Source organism: Pongo abelii, chromosome 13 (assembly GCF_028885655.2).
Source record: "Pongo abelii isolate AG06213 chromosome 13, NHGRI_mPonAbe1-v2.0_pri, whole genome shotgun sequence".
Lineage (NCBI taxonomy): Eukaryota > Metazoa > Chordata > Mammalia > Primates > Hominidae > Pongo > Pongo abelii.
This window is the reverse complement of record NC_071998.2, coordinates 21,200,078-21,222,069: the sequence shown is the minus strand read 5'-3', so window position 1 is coordinate 21,222,069 and position 21,992 is coordinate 21,200,078. Positions and strand designations below refer to the sequence as shown.

The following is a 21,992-nucleotide window of genomic DNA, read 5'->3' as shown; positions in this document are numbered from 1 at the left end:
AGGGACTAGGGAGCGTACCAGTGCCGATCCATGTACTAAATATTAACAAAGCTCAATTTTTTATTTATTAGATAGATAGAAAATGAATATAAATAGAAGTCCTAATATACTCTTTCCACACCTCGGTGATCATCTTGCATATCCTCTGTGGTACACATGCCCCAACTTTGAAGACTGCCAATCAAGAATGAGTGAATGGTCAACTCTAAGTGTTTTTTTTTTTTTGAGACGGAGTCTTGCTCTGTTGTCCAGGCTGGAGTCCAGTGGCGCGATCTCAGCTCACTGCAACCTCTGCCTCCCAGGTTCAAGCAATTCTCCTGCTTCAGCCTCCTAAGTAGCTGGGATTACAGGCGTGTACCACCACACCTGGCTAATTTTTGTATTTTTAGTAGAGACAGTGTTTCACCATGTTGGTCAGGCTGGTCTTGAACTCCTGACCTCAAATGATTCACCTGCCTCAGCCTCCCAAAGTGCTGGGATTACAGGCATGAGCCACTGTGCCTGGCCTAACTCTACGTATTCTTTAGGCAGTCCCTTGATGAGTATACCACCTCTCAGCCAGGTTAATGAGTGTCAGTCAATTAGGGATTATTCTACCTGGAAATTACTTGAAGTTGTGGGTATTCTATGATACTGAATAAGAACAAGAGGGGCCACGAATATAACTGGGGCTAGGATTGGCATTCTTCTGTAAACATTGAGCCTTCTAACCATACTTACTTCTTGGTTATGAGATACTATGCCGTAAAGGATAACTAGAGTCATTTTATCCAGCTAAAATTTTGCATATTCACCTAGACCATAAAAAGTCTTAATAAAGATGTATGATGTGTAAAACAAAATGAGGTATTATGTGGATTTTTTTAAAAAATGGAATGATAAAGTTTTCAGTGAGTTTTGAACCCCCCAAAAATGATGTAGAGACTGGGGGAGATGCCTTCTGCAGGCCAGGTCTAAGTCTCTGTAGGTGTCCAGAAATGGAGTTCTGTGTTTGTTTGAGTTGTGCTGAATGAAATCTCTTCTGTCTAGAGCATCTGCAGCAGTCTTTTGGTGGTTTAATTCTTTCTGCTTTTTCCTCTACTTCCTTGTTTCCCCCCTCCAAATGGATAGAGCTTTCTGAAGTGTGTGTGTTGCATATCTTTGGGGCTATTGCACATGGCTGCTCAGAAAAAATAAAATGTTTGCTGGCGTGCATATTCTCATCCTATTGTCACAAAAGTAATACTTAAAATGCATGAGTTTTGTTACTTACCAGGCTGTGCTCTAAATGAGGTGGTTGCTATTATTGTCTTCCTCTTACAGATGAAGAAACGAAGGGACAGAGACCTTAAATAACTTATTCAGGGTCTTATAGCTAGTGAGTAGCAGAGCTGGGATTTGAACCCTAGCAGTCAAGCTGGGAGCCCATTCTTATAACCACAATGAAATATTGTTTCTCAGCTCTGTAGCTGCTAGTGAGAATCACAGATGCCTAGAGGAAGAAGGATCCCCTCCCAAGCATCTTTTTATGCTTATTAATTTGGGAATATTCCCAGACATCCCATCTTTTCTAATTTACTAAGGCTACAAATTAGTTCTCCTAATTCATTTAGGTATTACTGTGCATCAGCTTTCCCACAAATTTTAGGTGTCACTCTGGAAGGGTACTTACTGGTCCTTGTTTCCTTCATCAGCAGCATTAGAGCATTGCAGTAATCAATTATTTTCAAGATCCATTCCAGCTCTGAGTAGCTATAAGTTCTTTGACTTCTGTTTCTTCACATTCAATTTTTCTTGTTTCAGCCTAGCATTCTCTTCCTTTTTTTTTTGAGATGCATGCCCAGGCTGGAGTGCAGTGGCGCGATTATCGGCTCACTGCAACCTCCGCCTCCTGGGTTCAAGCGATTCTCCTGCCTCAGCCTCCAGAGTAGCTGGGACTACAGGCGCCTGCCACCATGCCTAGGTAATTTTTGTATTTTTAGTAGAGACGGGGTTTCACCATATTGGCCAGGCTGGTCTCGAACTCCTGACCTTGTGATCCGCCTCCCTCGGCCTCTCAAAGTGCTGGGATTACAGCCATGAGCCACTGCACCTGGCCGCATTCCCTTCTTTTGAAATTTTGAATCTTGATTCTGCACTCAAGTAATAACAGCTGTCCCTGCCAGCATTGCACCTGCCAGCATTTGCACATTTCTTCAATATCCCTAAACTAAGTTGTTCATTAAAAAACTGAATAGAGGCCAGGCGTGGTGGCTCACGCCTGCAATCCCAGCACTTTGGGAGACCGAGGTGGGCGAATCTTGAGGTCAGGAGTTCGAAATCAGCCTGGCCAACATGGTGAAACCCCATCTCTACTAAAAATACAAAAAAATTTAGCCGGGCATAGTGGTGCATGCCTGTAATCCTAGGTACTCAGGAGGCTGAAGTAGGAGAATTGCTTGAACCTGGGAGGCGGAGGTTGCCGTGAGGTGAGATCGTGCCTCTGCCCTCCAGTCTGAATGACAGAGTGTGAGACTCTGTCTCAGGGAAAAAAAAAACTTGAACAGAACCACTCCCTAAGTGTTCTGAGTATTGGTTTTTAGTTTTATTCTGTTTCACTTACCCACAAAGATAAGATAAGTAACTGTTATTTTACTTACCCACCACACCCAGCTATTTTTTGTTATTATACTTCTTCTTTTAGACGAAGAAACTATAGCACGGCAAGGTTAAATAGCTTATGTAAGGTCACACAGCTAGTAAGAGGTAGATCCTGGATTTGAACCTAGCCAATTTGTTTTCAGAGCCTTTCTTAGGAAACAGGGCCAGAGAGACTGAATACCTTACCCTGTTAATACCTTACTGAAATGGAACTGTTCATGGTGATCCTAATTTATTGACTTAACTCTAACCTTTGCTATATTTTTACCTGTTTGGACCTTAATCCTCTATGCTGTTTGTTTGTCTTCATTTGTTGTTACTGCAAGTTCACATTCATATGGCAGCCGTGGAATTCATACTATTATCAGTATATTGTTTCATCAATAAAAGGTGAATGTACCAACATACAGACTTCAGTGTTTTCTACTTTTATTTATTTGAATGCACTAGTAGATCCTAGATTAATCCTTTGAGGGAGAGAGCTTACCTTAAAATAATAAAAAAGTATATCCTAATAGTATATGTGAGATTCAAGTTCTGATATTTTTGAAAAATTAAATATCTTTGCAGTGGAATGAATATGGTAGAAAATGTCTAATTCTTGTTCAGTGGAGATTTGGCCTTCCTAATTAATAGTATTTACTAATACTTGTATATTCTTTGTTTCTCCTACTCTGAATTTCATTTTTTAGTTTTTCATGTATTTGCAAGTTGAAAATTGATTCAAATTAGGACTTTTATGCATTATTGTGGAATTTAATTTCACACATTATAGATTTTGAAATTTATTGTAATCTTGGCTCAGAACTATTGTTCCGAGTCGCAGTGTAATACAGTCTGCTGGTTGAATCTAATTAAGGTGTCGTATCACTTGCATGCAGTATGTATCTTTGCCTAGAATGTTCTAAAATTCCTCACTTGGGAATAACACTTTCCTCAGTTCTTGGTTTGATTGAAAAACCCAGCAATATTTGATGCACCGTATGTAACTCTTGTTTAAAAGGCAGATTTCGTTTATCTTTTGCATTTGTTGACTATTTTAACCAAAATACTCAACTGCACTTTCTAGCATGATTACTAATGGCTTGAGTATTAATCTTATTAATGTCACCTATATTCATTTGTCGTCACTGCATTCAAAGACAAGCACGACTGTACTCCAGCTGTGGTATACAAATATTAGGGAAGTATAAATAATTTAGCAATTGAAAATTGAGTAGTTTGACAACAAAATTGCTGCCTAACAATTACAATTTATAATTTTAAAGAAAATGAGCAAGCTGTCTCTTTATGAAATTATATTTTTACAATTACGGAGTTTACTACAGCATTATGATTATGTGTTGGAGAGATGGCCTGCCTCTTTTAGAACAGTGTGAAAAACAAACAATTTCAAGCCACTGGAATTCCCACGATTATTTTGCTTAGTCCATAGATCTTTTCTCCCCCTCTTCACTTGGATTCTCCCACTGTTATCTGTTTCTTGCTCTCATTTGCAAGGTAATTGTCCCTTAAATAAACAAACACAAATTCTTTAAAGAATAGCAGAAACAAAGGTCCTATCTCTGACCCTTTTTTGCTCTGTAACAGTGTTTCTCAACATTAACACTATTGGCATTTGGACCACATAATTCTTTGTTGTAGGGGACTGTCATGCATTATAGGATGTTTAGCAGCATCCATTACCTTTACCCACTAATTGCTAGGGGTAATCTCCAAGTAGTGACAATTCAGAATGTTTCCATACACTACCAGATGTCCCCTTGTAGGACAAATCATCCCCAGTTGAGCACCAGTGCCCTACAATATTGAACAAGTACTTAATCTCCCTGGCTGAGAGTTGGTTTCTCCATTTGTATAATGTGGTTAATAGTCCCTGCCTACTACAGAGGGTAAAATATATGTACAAGTGTTTTGTGCATTTTAAAGCACGGTGTACAAATAAGAGATTGGGTTAAGCCTGGCAGCAGAGCTCATTTTTGGACTCTATTTTGGCCAGTATTTCAGCACAGAGAATGAAGTTGAGAATGTCAGGACATGGTAATGAGTCACAGGCCTTATGACCCACTTGTGGATGATACTCTACAGAGGTGTTCTGCCCAAATAGGGGAATTGGATGGGGACATTGCAGGAGGTGATGTGAACAGGGCTTGACTAGATGATGTGTACCTTACCAGACAATCCTGAGATTCTGAGATAGCTGCAGTGGGGCAGTGCTCCATTGGGAAGGCCTATGACATTCCTCAGAATGCCTTTAGCCTTTCTTGCTGCACTGAGTATTTAGCACTTTTGGATACACGGCTTTTGGCCAATGTGTCCATCTCTGGCCTCAAAAAAGGAATACTACTTTTTTGAATATTCCTATCTCCTCCTATTTATTTCAGATTCAATACAGATTTATTGTCTCTTACATGCAAGGCAGTATGCTGAGTGCTTTCACATATATTCTCTTAGTTTATAATCCTGTAAGTGGCATTAGTTGTATTACAGATAGAAATAATGGTAGTAATAGTATCAGCAGCAGCAGTTGAAGCTAACATTTATCGAGCTCTTACTGTGTCCATCGTACTGTGCTAAGTGCTTTATGTATACTAAATCATTGAATCCTAGCAAAGTTTCTATGCAGTAGGTGTTGTTATTATACTTCTTTTTTTTTTGAGGTGGAGTCTCACTCTGTTGCCCAGGCTGGAGTGCAGTGGCGCGATCTCAGCTCACTGTAACCTTCACCTTCCGGGTTCAAGTGATTCTTCTGCCTTAGCCTCCCAAGTAGCTGAGACTACAGGCACGTGCCACCACACCCAGCTGATTTTGGTTGTTATACTTCTTTTTTTAGATGAAGAAACTGAAGCACAGCAAGGTTAAATAGCTTGTATAAGGTCACCCAGCTAGTAAGAGGTAGATCCTGGATTTGAACCTAGCCAATTTGTTTTCAGAGCCTTTCTTAGGAAACAGGGCCAGAGAGACTGAATAACTCTTACAAGCCCATGGAGCCAGTAAGAGGCGGAACTGGGATTCAAATATAATATATGACTCCAATCCATTGCTGTTCCAATGTGCCAAACACCACACTTCTCATTCACTTGTTTTCTCTGCTTCTTTCTGGATAGGATTGCTTCTATGGTGCCAGCTTATAGCAAAGCACAGGGGAATCTATTAAAAGATACTTTAAGAATTCAAAATAGGTTGATAAAAAGGGGTGATTAAAAGGCAAAGAGGAATTTGGAATCAGTATGGTAGAGCTCTCTTATTTAGTACTTTGGTCTGAGTATTTATTTTTACATTTGGTTTCTGTGGAGTACTCCTACTTTTAGTTAAGAGTACTTTTCAGAATTTAAAGGCATAATGTCTCCTATTATGATAGTTTCAGAATTTAAAGGCATAATGTCTTTTTTATTATGATAGATCTGGTTATGGGCCTGTTATTTGTGTGTTGGAGCAGACCAGAAAGGGCTGAAACCTGGAATCAGACTTGTCCTTGAGGTGGGCAGATGCTGGTGTGGGGGAGGTGATGTGAAGCAGCTAAACCCTAATAGATAGTGTATGAGCTTCCTAGGGTCGTTGTAACAAAATACTGGAGAGTGATGGGTTAAAACAACAGAAATGGATTCTTGAGCAGTTGGAGGGATACTGTTCAACCCAGTACAGATAGTGTCCAGAGAGTAAGCAGCAAACGGCTTTGCAAACAGCAGAGGGAAGACCACCCAGAGTACAGGGAGTGAAGCTGACAGAGGACACTCTAGGAGCAGGCTGTGATCGGAGACTCAGGCAGCTCACGGCCATTTGATCAGCACATAGGAAGCTCTTTGTTCCAAGCTGATCTCCACTCTCTATGGGACCCTGGCAAGAGCAAGCTGAAATATTTGAGACCGGGCAAATAAGCAGTTTGCCAAGAAAGAGAACAAGGCAAGTCCTCAGGACTGGGATCACGAAAAGCCTGGGTCTCAGGAATAAAGTAAAGCTCAGATACGAGAGTGGGGCCAAGTAGGTCAGGGCCAGTCATGCAGCAACTGTGACTCACTACTGCTGAGTCCCAGAGAGTTGGCTAGAGCATCTAAAACCCCTCCTTCCCAGGGATAGGCATGGAGCCCAGGCAGCAGTGAGCCTTCAGATTGGGGTCCAGTTGGCTGTAGATGAAGCGTGGTAGGGGAGAAATAAATTCAAGGCTTCATTGCTATAGTTCAAAAACAAACTTTGAGCCAGGCAGGGTGGCTCACGCCTGTAATCTCAGCACTTTGGGAGGCTGAGCCGGGTGGATCACCTGAGGCCAGGAGTTCAAGACCAGCCTGGCCAACATGATGAGACCCTGTCTCTACTAAAAATGCAAAAATTAGCCAGGCATGGTGGTGCACGTCTGTAATCCCAGCTACTCAGTAGGCTGAAGCAGAAGAATGGCTTGAACCCGGGAGGCAGAGGTTGCAGTGAGCGAAGATTGTGCCATGAGACTTCATCTCAAAAAAAAAAAGAAAAAATTATGAAGGGTAACATTCATTGCAGAATTGTTTATGATATAATTAGGAATTGGTCTATGACAAACTCCAGAGGGTCTCCAAAACGAATGAAAGACAAAATGCACTGAATAAGGGTTCTAGGTTAGAAATGTAAGTGCAAGTGTGGCAGGCCAGGTCTCACTAATGCAGGCCTCCATTACAACTGTCCCAGCACTGACTGAGTAGCTAGGTTATACATTAAAAGCTGATTGAGCCAGTGCCCTTATACCAAGGCTGGAATGTAACAAAGAGCCCACCAAGAGTTTTGCCTAGGCTTTTCCATGGCCTTGAAGCATTTCAAGATAACGAAGGAATTCTTCTCAGGACTCTTTTAGGATTAAACAAATGTTATTGGGGGTCTGAAGAAAGCACAAACAATTTCACTGGAGTCTAAAGGAACTCCCCAAACCTTTATGATTTAGCAGGATACAAGATAAGGGTAATCACCTCAGCACCTAGACCCATTTAGATTAGGTAAACTTACTGAGGCTCCAGAAGGTCTTCAGGACTCAGACCTTAGTTATAGCTTAAAAGAAGTTAGTCACTTATGTTTTTAGATAAATGCACACTTACACGTAGACATATAGCTTAGAAGGTGTATAAGCTCTGGAAAACTTTGTAATTTTGAGTTGGTCTGGTGATAATTTCCAGGCCTTTTCCCTGTGGCTGGTTACAGAAATAAAAACTCTTCCTCCCCAGTTCATCTACATCTTGTTATTGGGCCTCAAGAAATAGCAGCCCAAGAGGCCGGGCATGGTGGCTCATGGCTGTAATCCCAGCACTTTGGGAGGCTGAGGCGGGCGGATCACCTGAGGTCAGGAGTTCGAGATCAGCCTGACAAACATGGCGAAACCCTATCTCTACTACAAATATAAAAAATTAGCCGGGCGTGGTAGCAGGCACCTGTAATCCCAGCTACTCTGGAGGCTGAGGCAGGAGAATTCCTTGAACCCGGGAGGCAGAGGCTGTAGTGAGCCGAGATCACTCATTGCACTCCAGCCTGGGCAACAAGAGCAAAACTCCATCTCAAGAAGAAAAAAAAGAAAAGAAAAGAAGTAGCAGCCTGACCCTCAGTTTAGTCTGGGAACACAAAGAAGACAAGGACAAGCACAAGCACACATACACACACACACACACACACACACACACACACACACACACGCCAACTATAAGTGAATGCAGCTGGAAGGATGGAGGCAGATAGGTGAGGAAGCCATTGACTCGTACCAGCATTGGGGTTCTCTGTTCTTATGAACTGTCTAGGATATAATTCTTACAGAATCAGTCCACCTTAAAGGTGAAGGGGAAAACAGACAGGTATGGATCACTCAGAGTCCTAGGATGTTATGGCAGGCTGGCTTTCAATTATGTTAAAGAAGTAATAAAAGTCCCAGAGAAGCATTGTCAAACAATGAATCTAAAAAGAAAGGGTCAAAAATCAGCCTCTCTGATGAGTAGACGGACTGACCTACAAGTGTTTCCTAGGAAGAACAGTAGCTTTCATTTTACAAATGACTTTTAATATTATTACATTTTTATTCCTTTTATCGAAAGCACTCAGTATTAACCCAGAGAGCCCATTCTCTCTTTCCTTTTTTTTTTTTTTTTTTTTTTTTGGGAGACAAGAGTTTTGCTCTTGTTGCCCAGGCTGGAGTGCAATGGCGTGATCTCGGCTCACTGCAACCTCTGCCTGTCAGGTTCCAGCGATTCTCCTTGCCTCAGCCTCCTGAGTAGCCGGGAATTATATAGGTGCCCGCCACCACACCTGGCTAATTTTGTATTTTTAGTAGAGACGGGGTTTCTCCATGTTGGTCAGGCTGGTCTCAAACTTCCGACCTCAGGTGATCCGCCCGCCTCAGCCTCCTAAAGTGCTGGGATTACAGGCGTGAGCCACTGCACCCAGTCTGAGAGCCCATTCTTATTTATACCTTGCCAGGGCACCTTAACACTTGCCAGAGACAAAAACCGACAAAGTCTTTTTTGTTTGTTTTGTTTTTGAGACGGAGTTTCACTCTTGTTGCCCAGGCTGGAGTACAATGGCACAATCTTGGCTCACTGCAACCTCCACCTCCCGGGTTCAAGTGATTTTTCTGCCTCAGCCTCCTGAGTAGGTGGAATTAGAGACATGCGCCACCACGCCTGGCTAATATTTTGTATTTAGTAGAGACGGGGTTTCACCATGTTGGTCAGGCTGGTCTCAAACTCCTGACCTTGGCCTTCCAAAGTGCTGGGATTACAGAAATGAGCCACTGTGCCCGGCTCAGAGTTTGTTTTTTAATTATAGCAATGAAGCCTTGAATTTATTTCTCCCTACCAAGCCTCATATATGGCCAACTGGACCCCAACCTGAAGGCTCACTGTTGCCTGGGCTCCATGCCTATCCCTGGGAAGGAGGGGTTTAGATGCTCTAGCCAACTCTCTGGGAGTCAGCAGTAGTCAGTGACAGTTGCCTGTGACCTTTTTCTCAATTTGTTGTTAACTTTGTTAATGTTTTTTTTTTTTTTTGAGACAGAGTCTCGCTGTATTGGCAGGCTGGAGTGCAGTGGCGCAATCTCGGCTCACTGCTACCTCCGCCTCCCGGATTCAAGCAATTCTCCTGCCTCAGCCTCCCGAGTAGCTGGGATTACAGGTGCGTGCCACCACGCCCGGCTAATTTTTATATTTTTAGTAGAGACAGGGTTTCACCATATTGGCCAGGATGGTCTTGATCTCTTGACCTCGTGTTCCACCTGCCTCGGCCTCCCAAAGTGCTGGGATTACAGGCGTGAGCCACCACGTCCGGCCATTGATGTTTTGTTATACAGAGATATCAAACGTTAATTTTGTCATATATTACTCTTTATAGTTGTTTGCTTTGCTGTCATGTCTAGAAAGAAAGATTCTAAAAATAATCACTCATGCTTTCTCTAAGTACTCTTATGGTTTTGTATTTTCTTTCTTTTTTTTTTTTTTTGAGACAGAGTCTCGTTCTGTTGCCCAGGCTAGAGTGCTGCAGTGACACGATCTGGGCTCACTGCAACCTCTGCCTCCTGGGTTCAAGCAATTCTCCTGCCTCAGCCTCCCAAGTAGGTGGGACTACAGGCGCCCGCCACCACGCCCAGCTAATTTTTGTATTTTTAGTAGAGACGAGGTTTCCCTGTGTTAGCCAGGATGGTCTTGAACTCCTGAACTCGTGATCCACCTGCCTTGGCCTCCCAAAGTGCTGGGATTACAGGTGTGAACCACCGTGCCCAGCCTGGTTTTGTATTTTCATTTAATCTGGGTGGAATTAATTTTGGTATGATGTTCTATGAATTACGGTTCAATCAATTTTTCTCAAATAATTAACCTGTTATCTTAGCATCATTAAACAATGTGATTTCTGCTGTGAGAAACTGTTGTGTTGCTTCCTCTGAATTGGGAAAGAGGATGAGTGTGGCAGGTTTGTAAGAGATATTCTATCATGTATTAGTATTTAGCCAAGTCCCTGATCTTGTCTTTGATGACTTGGTGGCCATAATTTCGGAGTATACTAGGTTGTATACATTTGCCTTCTTAATCTCTTTTAGTCCTAAAAGAGGTATTTACCTTAGAAAGTGGCTTTCATTAGTTTTCTTCAAAGATTGTGAATTCTGTTTTGTAGATGACCTGTTTTTAACCATAGCCTATGTACTGTCACCAAATATGCTTTTCTGCTGCTTCATTTTGTCAGCTGATAATTGCTCTGAGATTATAAACTAATACTTGTTTCAGCAGTACAAAAATGGACTATAGTGTATACTTACTGTCCATTTAATACTACAGATTCCAAAGCCATATGACATTTTTGTTTTCTACTGTTATGTTCTTTGTGCTCTAGCCCGTCTCTGATATGTGGATAATTTAGAGGCAATGATAGTATTTAATATGCTCGATTTTGTTCTTTAAGGCAAGAAATTGATTTTTTTTTTTTTTTTTTTTTGAGATGGAGTCTCGCTCTGTCACCCAGGTTGGAGTGCAGTGACGCGATCTCAGCTCACTGCAACCTCCGTCTCCTGGGTTCAAGCGATTCTCCTGCCTCAGCCTCCTGAGTAGCTGGGATTACAGGCGCCTGCCACCACGACTGACTAATTTTTGTATTTTTAGTAGAGACAGTGTTTCACCACATTGGCCAGGCTGGTCTTGAACTCCTGATCTCAGGTGATCTGCCCGCCTTGACCTCCCAAAGTGCTGGGACTTCAGGTGTGAGCCACCACGCCCAGCCAAGAAATTGATTTTTTTAGTTAATAATGTTTACCAAGTATTGTAGTTGAGTGAAGTCTTCAAGCTTAAAAGTAAACCTTCAGCATGTTATTACCTAAGGAATTTGTGTCAAGGCTAATTGAACCTGAATCTCTTAAATGTTTTGTTTTTGTAGAGAGGAAAATATGACGTTCCCAAGTGGCTTTCTCCTAGTAGCATTCTGCTTCTTCAACAAATGCTGCAGGTAAACTTTATTTTTAAATAATAGAAGTCTATTGTAATTGTTTGGTTCAACTTTTAAGATGTCTGTGGTGCTACATCATTTCCTATTAGCTTGAAAAAAATCCCACTCTTATCTACCTTGAAAATGTCCTCTATTAGATCCTTTCTTAATTATGTTGTAAACCCAGTTTATTTTAGACACCTACCATATGTTATAGCTGGTGTGGTTTTTCTTACTTTTTTTGAGCATTTTCTGTTTTCTCTAACTAGTTCTTGTTCCACTCTCTTTTATTCCCAAATTATTAATTGATTGATTGATTGATGGAGATAGTCTCACTCCTTAGAAGACCCCCAGGCTGGAGTGCAGTGGCGCGATCTTGGCTCACTGCAACCTTTGCCTTCTGGGTTCAAGCGATTTTTCTGCTTCTGCCTTCCGAGTAGGTGGGATTACAGGCGTGAACCACCATGCGTGGCTAATTTTTGTATTTTTAGTAGACACAGAGTTTTGCCATGTTGGCCAGGCTGGTCTCGAACTCCTGACCTCAAGGTATCTGCCTGCCTCAGCCTCCCAAAGTGCTGGGATACAGGCGTGAGCCTCTACACCTGGCCCCAGCTCTTTTTTTTTTTTTTTTATTTAGATGGAGTCTCCCTCTGTTACCCAGGCTGGAGTGCAGTGGCGTGATCTTGGCTCACTGCAACCTTTGCCTCCCAGGTTCAAGTAATTCTCCTGTCTCAGCCTCCTGAGTGGCTAGTACTACAGGCGTGTATTTTTAGTAGAGACGAGGTTTCACCATGTTAGCCAGGCTGGTCTTGAACTCCTGACCTCACATTTTCTGCCTGCCTCGGCCTCTCAAAATCCAAAATGCTGGGATTACAGGTGTGAGCCACTGGCTTTTTTTTTTTGAGACAGAGTTTTGCTTTGTTGCTCAGGCTGGAGTGCAATGGTGCGATCTCAGTTTACCACAACCTCCGCTTCCTGGGTTCGCAGGTTCAAGTGGTTCTCGTGCCTCAGCCTCCCAAGTAGCTGGGATTACAGGCATGTGCCACCATGCCTGGCCAGTTTTTGTACTTTTAGTAGAGTTGGGGTTTCACTGTGTTGTCCAGGCTGGTCTTGAGCTCCTGACCTCAGGTGATCCACCCACCTTGGCCTCCCAAAGTACTGGGATTACAGGTGTGAGCCACCACTCCCAGCCTGGCCTCTTTTTTTAAAAAAAATTTTTATAGACAGGGTTTTACTCTGTCGCCCAGGCTGGAGTGCAGTGGTATGATCTTGGCTCACTACAGCCTTGACCCCTAGGCTCAAGTGATCCTTCTACTTCAGCCTCCCAAGTAACTGGGACCACTAGTACACACCACCACACCTGACTAATTTTTTGTGTTCTTTCTTTAGTTTTCTTTTTTTTGGTTGTTTTTAAATTTTATTTATCATTTCATTCCTTATAATTACTTTCAGCAAACTCTGTATTTTTTGTAGAGATGGGGTTTCGCTATGTTGCCCAGGCTGGTTTCGAACTCCTGAGCTCAAGCATTCTGCCTGTCTCGGTCTCTCAAAGTGCTGGGATTACAGGTATGAGCCACGGCATCCCGCCTATTCCCAACTCTTGCACATTAAGTATGTTAGTAGATACTCAATAAATACTTGAATGAGTTAATGCACTATTGAATGGGCCCTGTTACCTAGTGCAGTGGTTCTCAAACTTCAGCAGATATCAAAATTACCCCAGGCTTGTTAAAATACAGATTGCTGGGCTCCAGCCCCAGAGTGTGGAATTCAATAGATCTGGGGCAGGACTGAAATTTTGCATTTCTAACAAGCTCCCAGAAGACGCTGATGCTGCAGGTCTTGGGGCCACACTTTGAGAACCACAGATTTAGTGGAATGAGCCTCTGAGGGTGAAAGATAGGAGTGCTGAAGCCTAGCTAAGCACTCTACCAATTAATCAATGTATCACCTAATCTGATCTATAAAATGGGGGTTCTGAGCCTGGCCTCACTGCTATGTAGTGTTATAAGGACAAAATGAGATTGATAGGAGACACTTTGAAAATATGAGTATCTTATTAGTGCAATTTTTTTTCATTATGTATTCAGAATATCTTCTGGTTTTTTCATCCACTAAGTCATCTCCATCTTTTATTCAAAATTTACCTCAGGCTCACTCACCTTGATTAAGTAGGGCCAGGCCACCAAATCTCCGTAATGAGATTGAAAATGCCTTATTCTTTCTTCTAGACTCCAAAATGACCTTAATCTTTGTTGATTAATTTTTCTCTCCTTACATTTGAAAATTACAAATGGAAAGGTGTGCTTTTCAACTTGTTCTGTGTGATTGTAAGCTCATTGGAGGTAGAGATTTCATATTCAGTATGAATGCCCTGCATTGTGGCTGCTTGAATGTTAAATTGGTGAATATTTCCCGTGAATAGGTTTTCCAGCAAAAGACTATTACATCATACAATAGATTGACTGAACTTCATGAATAATGTCCATACCAATGAAGTTCATGTTTGTTAAACATTTATCTTCTAAGCCTGTGTTGGTGGCTATAGTTTTCTTGCCTCTGTTGCCTTTTTAAAAGAATTTATTCCAAGGCCATTTTAAAGTCTTTGACAGCATTTTTGTGATGATAAAGTTTACATCTGTTCTGATGCATTTTTAGTTCTCAGGAGGAAAGGTGTTGTATGTTCTCTATTTGAAATGTTAATCTCTAGCTACTTTTTAATGGCCACTAGGTGGACCCAAAGAAACGGATTTCTATGAAAAATCTATTGAACCATCCCTGGATCATGCAAGATTACAACTATCCTGTTGAGTGGCAAAGCAAGAATCCTGTAAGTAAAATGAAATCCAGTAGAATTTTTTTTTTTAAATTTTGTGTGGTCTTTGGGTGAATTCAGAACCTAAAATGATGTGGTCTAAATATATAAGAAAATATATTAATCAGATTGGTGTTTGGGAGACTTGTAACCTAATGGACAGTGGTTCCTTAACCCCATCTGCAAATGAGAATTACCTGGGACCTTAAAAAGAAATACCTGCTCCCCATCCCAGAACACTTAATGGGAGTTTTTAAAAGCTCCCAGGTGTTTCTCATGTGCAGTCAGTCACAGTGCTCTGGGAATCTTGGGCAAGTTACTTAACTTTGCAGAACCTATTTATTCATCTGTAAAAAGTAGGTTAAACCAGTTCTACTTCCCAGAGAAGTTATGAGGGTACAGTAGTTCTCAAACTTCTTAGTTTGAGGATCCCTTTATACTCTTAATGTTCATTTATTCATTAAAAAATAACGTGATAAAAGTATTACATACTAACACAAATATTTTTATGAAGAATAACCATTTACAAAATAAATTTAGCAAAAAGAATGACATTGTTTTACAACTTTGCAAATTTCTTTAAAGTCTGGCTTAATAGAAGACACCTGTATAGCCACCTGCTTCTGTGTTCAGTCTGTTTTGGTAGGTTGTTTTGATTGAAGCCAAGGAATAAAATGCAGCCTCACACAGATATGTAATAGGAAAAGGAAGAAAAATTTTAATAGCCTTTCAGACAGTTTCTGATATCCCATTAAAACTTGAAAAATGGTAGTTTCTTAAAGGGTAATTGCATGTCGAATCTGAAGCCATATCAATGAAATTTTTTACTGTATTCCATAAAATCCATTGTTCTGTCCATTGGATCTTTTCCCCACATAACGTGATGCATTAGTTATTTGGAAAACATTGGTTTGCTGAGTTATGCAAATCTTCCAAATGTTAACACATTTCATTATACAACATTAAATCACATTCCTTAAAATCACTACTGAGCTCAGTAGAAAAGTCTTTAACTATTGGAAAGCACTCAAGATCATGGTGGCAAATAAAAGTTTTCTAAATTCTAATTTTTGCTTAAAAGCTCAAATTCTATAATTGACAACAAATACGTCATTTTCCTTGAACTGACAAGTTCCCTTCGTTCATTTTTGAGAAAATGTCTGCTGAACATTTAAGTCTAAATAACTATAGTTGGTCAGTGTTCTTTCTCGTCAAAATGGTGTTCTTTGAAAAAAATGGCTAATTAGTCCAGGCACGGTAGCTCACACCTGTAATCCCAGCACTTTGGGAGGCTGAGGCAGGTGTATTACTTGAGGTCAGCAGTTCCAGACCAGCCTGGCCAACATGGTAAAACCCCATCTTTACTAAAAATGCAAAAAATTAGCTGGCATGGTAGTGCCTATAATCCCAGGTTCTCGGGAGGCTGAGGCAGAAGAATTGCTTGAACTCGGGAGGCAGAGGTTGCAGTGAGCTGAGAGCGCCACCGCACTCCAGCCTTGGGTGACAGAGCGAGACTCTGTTTCAAAAAGAAAAGAAAAGAGGCTGGGTGTGGTGGCTCACGTCTGTAATCCCAGCACTTTGGGATCCCAGGCGGGCGGATTGTGAGGTCAGGAGTTCGAGACCAGCCTGACCAATATGGTGAAACTCTGTCTCTACTAAAAATACAAAAATTAGCTGGGCGCGGTGGCACACACCTGTAATCCCAGCTACTTAGGAGGCTGAGGCAGGAGAATCGCTTGAACCTGGGAGGAGAGTGAGACTCTATCTCAAAAGAAAAAGAAAAAAATGGCTAATTGAGCTCATAATTCAGTCACACAGGTGCTTTTCCTCGAGACAGCTATCATACTTTGGTATGTAGAAGTACATTATGCTACTTCCTGTTTAGTCACACAGAGTATTAAAAACATGTACTCAAAGTAAAAATGTAATAAAATTAATATCTTTTATTGGTTTATCAAGGAAATTCTTAATTGAAACTGGCTTCTTTTCGAACTATGGGTATATGACAAAGAATACAATATTTTAGTACAGTTTGGTGCCACTGCATTGATTCATACTAAGGGGCCAGCAGTTTCATTTATTTGTTTAATTTTAATTTTTTATTTTTTTGAGAGGGAATCTCGCTATTATCGCCCAGACTGGAGTGCAATGGCACGATCTTGGATGACTACAAGCTCCGCCTCCCAGTTTCAAGCAATTCTCTTGCCTCAGCCACCCGATTAGTTGGGATTACAGCCGCCTGCTACAACGTTTGGCTAATTTTTGTATTTTTAGTAGAGATGGGATTTCACCATGGTGGCCAGGCTGGTCTTGAACTCCTGACCTTGGGTGATCCGCCTGCCTTGGCCTCCCAAAATGCTGAGATTACAGGCATGAGCCAGTGCACCCAGCTGCCAGCAATTTTATCACTGCATTCATACCATCCATACACATGTCAACACTTTGAAGAATGAAAAATAATATTATTATAAAAATAGTTTGACCTTGGAGACTGTCAGGCATCTGCAGACTGTGCTTTGAGAACTGGTCTAATATGCGTATATGTAAAAAACATAAACAACACCAAGTGTTATTTAAGTTTAAACAATTTAAAAAATATTATTTCTACATTGTTTTTAAAAAATGCTTTTTTTTTTTTTTTTTTTTGAGATGGAGTCTCGCTGTGATGCCCAGGCTGGAGTGCAATGGCGCAATCTCGGCTCACCACAATCTCCACCTCCTGGGTTCAAGTGATTCTCTTGCCTCAGACTCCTGAGTAGCTGGGACTACAGGCATGTGCCACCATGCCCAGCTAATTTTTATATTTTTAGTAGAGACGGGGTTTTACTATGTTGGCCAGGCTGGTCTTGAACTCCTGACCCGCCTGCCCCAGCCTCTCAAAGTGCTGGGATTACAGGCATGAGCCACTGCGCCTGGCCTTAAAAATGCTTTTTTTCAAACAAATGGCCACTTGGTAAAAATGTGGATATTACTATAGGACTTGGATATTTTGTGTATTAGTTATTGCTGCATTAAAAACTACCCTGAAATTTAGTGGCTTAAGACAATAATTTGGCTGAGTGCAGTGGCTCACGCCTGTAATCCTAGCACTTTGGGAGGCCGAGGCAGGTGGATCACCTGAGGTTGGGAGTTTGAGACCAGCCTGACCAACATGGAGAAACCCCGTTTCCACTAAAAATACAAAATCAGCTGGGCGTGGTGGTGCATGCCTGTAGTCCCAACTACTGGGGAGGCTGAGGCAGGAGAATCACTTGAACCTGGGAGGCGGAGGTTGCAGTGAGCCGAGATTGCGCCGTTGCACTCCAGCCTGCGCAACATGAGCGAAACTCCGCCTCAAAAAATAAATTAATTAAAAAAAACAATAATAATTTACAATTCTGTGGACCAGATATTTGGGCTGGGTTCAGCTGGGCCGTTCTTATGTAGGCCTTACCTGTGGTCTTGGCTACAGTCGTCTTGTAACTGGGCTGAATGGTCCAAGCCTCACTAGAAAGACTGGCTGTTTCCTGGGCCACATGTGTCCATCAGGCTAACCTGGATTTTTTATATAGCAACTGGATTTCTTTCTTTTTCTTTCTTTCTTTTTTTTTTTTTTTTTTGAGACCGAGTCTCACTCTGTCACCCAGGCTGGAGCAGTGGCACGATCTCTGCTCACTGTGCAAGCTCCGCCTCCCAGGTTCATACCATTCTCTTCCCTCAGCCTCCCGAGTAGCTGGGACTACAGGCGCCCGCCACCTCCCGGCTAATTTTTTGTGTTTTTGGTAGAGACGGGGTTTCACTGTATTAGCCAGGATGGTCTCGATCTCCTGACCTTGTTATCCGCCTGCCTCGGCCTCCCAAAGTGCTGGAATTACAGGCATGAGCCACCGCACCCAGCCAGCAACTAGATTTCAAAAGAAGAAAGAGGATAAGCCCTAATGCTCTAGAATTTTTCAAGCCTCTGCTTGCATTGTACTTACTAATGTCCCACTGGCCAAAGCAAGCCATGTGACAAAGCCCAGAGCCACTGTGGAAGGTGTATCTTTCAAGGTTGTACAATTCTTATTCCCTATTTATAGATAAGGGAACGGAAAAATGAAAAACAACTATTTAAGAAATAAATTTAGTGAGAAGAGTGGCATTGCTTTACATCTTTGCCAATTTCTTTGAAGTCTGTCTTATTAGAAGACAACTCATGTGCTTCTGCATTCAGCCTGTTTTGATAATGTCGTTTTGACTGAAACAAATGAAGAAAATACAGCCTCATACAGATATGTAACTAGAAAAAATAGAAGTATTTTAATAGTGTTTCCAGATAATTGGGGATGTTCTCTGATATCTAACCAAAACTTTTGCAGTGGACTAGGACATGTGCATGGATCAACAGAATAGCTTAGAGGTGTGTCTCAGATATGCCACAGCATAGAATTGGTAGAGCTGTGGGGTATTTGCTTTCTGGAATAATCACACCAATGTAAATATCCTTCCCAGTAGCCAGCTCATCTTGGAAAGATAGACTATACTTGCTCCAAGCCCCTTCTCACTATTCTGCCCACTATTAATGGGCCATGTGGCCTGAGCTGAAATCACTCCTGATTCTCCTATGATTGTCAACTCCTAAAACTTCTCTTACCTAAATTCCCCCAGCCCTACATGACATCTTTAATATCTATTGAGCAAATACAACATAATTCTAACGGCAACCACACCAAGATCCTAAGAAAAGCAGAATGTGCAAGCGTCTGAGCAGTGTAGCAGCAGAACCAGGGAAGCTGTGATGTGCCCCTTGTGAGGTGGAGAGAGTGGGTGGTGCAAATGCCTGTGTTCAGCCATTGGGGGTCATCATTTCTCCATGTGTGCAGGGCTTTGCACATCTTCTCAGCCATGATCCTAATAGGATAGAATACATTACTGTTTGTGTTAGATGCCAAAATGAAGGAAGTATCTGCTTTCTACAACCCCAAGAGTTTTTTTTTTTTTTATTTGGGACACAGTATAAAGTAAAATATATAAAGTTCTGAGTGTTCCAAAAGAGTATACAGTTTCCCTTACATCTTTTTTTTGTTTGTTTTTTTGAAATGGAGTTTCGTTCTTGTTGCCCAGGCTGGAGTGCAGTGGCGTGATCTCGGCTCACTGCAGCCCCTTCCTCCTGGGTTCAAGCGATTCTCCTGCCTTAGCCTTCCGAGTAGCTGGGATTACAGGCATGCGCCACCATGCCCGGCTAATTTTGTATTTTTAGTAGAGACGGGGTTTATCCATGTTGGTCAGGCTCGTCTTTAACTCCCGACCTCAGGTGATCCGCTGACCTCAGCCTCCCAAAGTTCTGGGGTTACAGATGTGAGCCACCACGCCCAGCCTCCCTTACATCTTAATTTAATAATTGCTACTATTTATTGAGCACGTAGAGTAGAATAGTGTACTATTATAGTAAGGGCTCTCTGTATATTATACTGTGGTAAAATATAGGTAGAACTGTTAGGATAGTACCTTTAAGAGTCAGGCACTATCCTATGGGCTTTATGTTTTTTAACTCCTTTAATCCATTTAATCTGTACACCAACCCTCCGAGGAAGGTACTATTATTGCCCCCTTTTGCAGATGAGGCATCTGAGACACAGAATCATTAAGTGACTTGCCCATGGTCAAACAACGAGTAAGTGTAGAACCAGGCTTTAAACCCATACCAAAGGGTTCTGGAATGGAATGGATCTGATAGGCTAGCTGATTCAAGCTCAGGGCCCACGTCCTGTGTATTTGCAGCCTTTGTGGCAAGCATTGCTTATCTGGTTTCTGTTGAAGTAGCTACTGGAGCAGAGTGATGGAGAGGTGGCATTGTGTTATGGTAGGAAAACCTGGGGCTAGGAATGAAAAATGCCAGTCTTAGGCAGATCACAGTAACTTTTCTGAGTCTTCATTTTATCCCTCTAATATGGGTATTCTAATGTCAATCTGTGTATGTTTGGGTCATGTTTTGCCATTTATAGAGTACCTTAACATGTCGTATCATTTATCTCTTTTGCCTGCCTTGCAGAGCTGTTACAGGATCAAATGAATTATATACGGGAGAGGCATAATGGATTGTTGTTGCTTTTTGAAGGATTTGCTTTTCTCTTTCAGTATTGTGTTTCATCAAGAGTGAACTATTAAAAAAAATTCAGATTTCCTTGAATATTTAAGGTATAGACGCTGTCTGTTCTGTAACTCTATGCATGATCTCCTCCCATTTTCATACATAGTTCTGGTACCCAAGTATTGTATCAAATAGAAATTATAGTCAGTTCCATTTTCTGCCCTAGTGAACAGGAAATGTAGTAGGCACGGATAATCCAAAATAATTGGCTAGCTTTTGGTATGCAGTTTTGTACTTAATTTGAGTATGTGTGGCTGAGAATTCAGAGTGCTTTAAGTATTGATCCTCTTTGGAAAACAGAGCTTGAGATTAATCATGTTTTTTAGACCCTTGGTATCTTTTCTAAACCCCACTCATTTCATTGTTTCCAGTTCAGGAGCCCAGCAGAGATGGTAGAACCTCCTTCTTCCATCTCCTCCTGCCTTTCTCACACATATGCCTTGTGGTAAAGGCGGAGGCTGCAGGAGAGAGGGGTTCTTTTACAGTTAAAAAAACTTTTTTTTTTAAACTTAAGATGATGGAGGGAACCTCAAAAATTTATTTTCTTGCTTGAGCAGTGTTGACATCAACAAGAGGATACCAGGTATTAAGGTGTCTAGGCTTCTGAGGTTGAGACCATCTTGAGGTGGAATCTACAATTCTAGGAGCAGTCATAGTCAAAGCAGCACAATGAAAACTTATTCTTAGTACTTTGGACTTTCACAGTACCACTAGTATAAACCTTTGTGGTCTCTACTTTGTAACCCATGAGGTTGTGCTTATATCAGTCAATAATGCAAGGCTGTCTCAGTCTGTTTGAGCTGCTGTGACAAAATACCATAAATTGAGTGGCTTAGAGAGAACAGAAATTTATTTCTTGCAGTTATTTTTACTCTGGAGAGTAAAAATAAAGAAAAAAAAGATCAAGGCACCAGCAGATTTGGTGTTTGATGAGGGCCCGCTTTCTGGTTCATAGAATGGCTCTTTCTTGCTGTGTCCTCACATGGTGGAAGGGGAGAAAGGGGAGAGGCCTCTGGAGCCTCTTTTCTTTCTTTTCTTTTCTTTTTCTTTTTCTTTTTTAAAGAGATAGGGTCTCATTCTTTCACCCAGGCTGGAGTGCAGTGGCTTGATCATACCTTACTGTAACCTTGAACTCTTGGGCTCAAGTGGTCCTCCCACCTCAGCCTCCTGAGTAGCTAGGACTACGCATGCGAGCCACTGCACCTGGCTAATTTTTGAATATTTTTTTTTGTAGTAATGGGGTCTTGCTGTATTGCCCAGGCCAGTCTCCAACTCCTGGCTTCAAGTGATCCTCCCACCTCAGCCTCCCAAAGCCCTGGGATTACAGGCATGAGCCATTGTACTTTGGCCTGGGGCCTCTTTTATAAGTGTAATAACCCCATTTATGAGCAGAGCCCACTTGTGACCTACTCACCTCCCAAAGGCCCAACCTCCTAATACTATTACACTAGTGATTAGGTTTCAGCATATGAATTGAGGGGAAAAATTTGTCTTTACTGTTTCTTTTCATGATGGCAGCCTGACTTTCTCTTGAGCTTG

The 21,992-nt window shown here is 41.7% G+C and overlaps 1 protein-coding gene across 11 annotated transcripts in view; it reads left to right on the top strand.

Moving 5' to 3' along the window:
• MELK (maternal embryonic leucine zipper kinase) overlaps positions 1 to 21,992 on the top strand; it is a 99,069-nt gene that overhangs the window by 43,430 nt on the left and 33,647 nt on the right. For all 11 annotated transcript variants that reach the window (XM_009244268.4, XM_054519699.2, XM_024252610.3 and 8 more), the window contains 2 exons: positions 11,482 to 11,550; positions 14,261 to 14,359. In XM_009244268.4, coding sequence (XP_009242543.3) covers positions 11,482 to 11,550; positions 14,261 to 14,359 — 168 coding nt within the window. The remainder of the gene's footprint in view (positions 1 to 11,481; positions 11,551 to 14,260; positions 14,360 to 21,992) is intronic.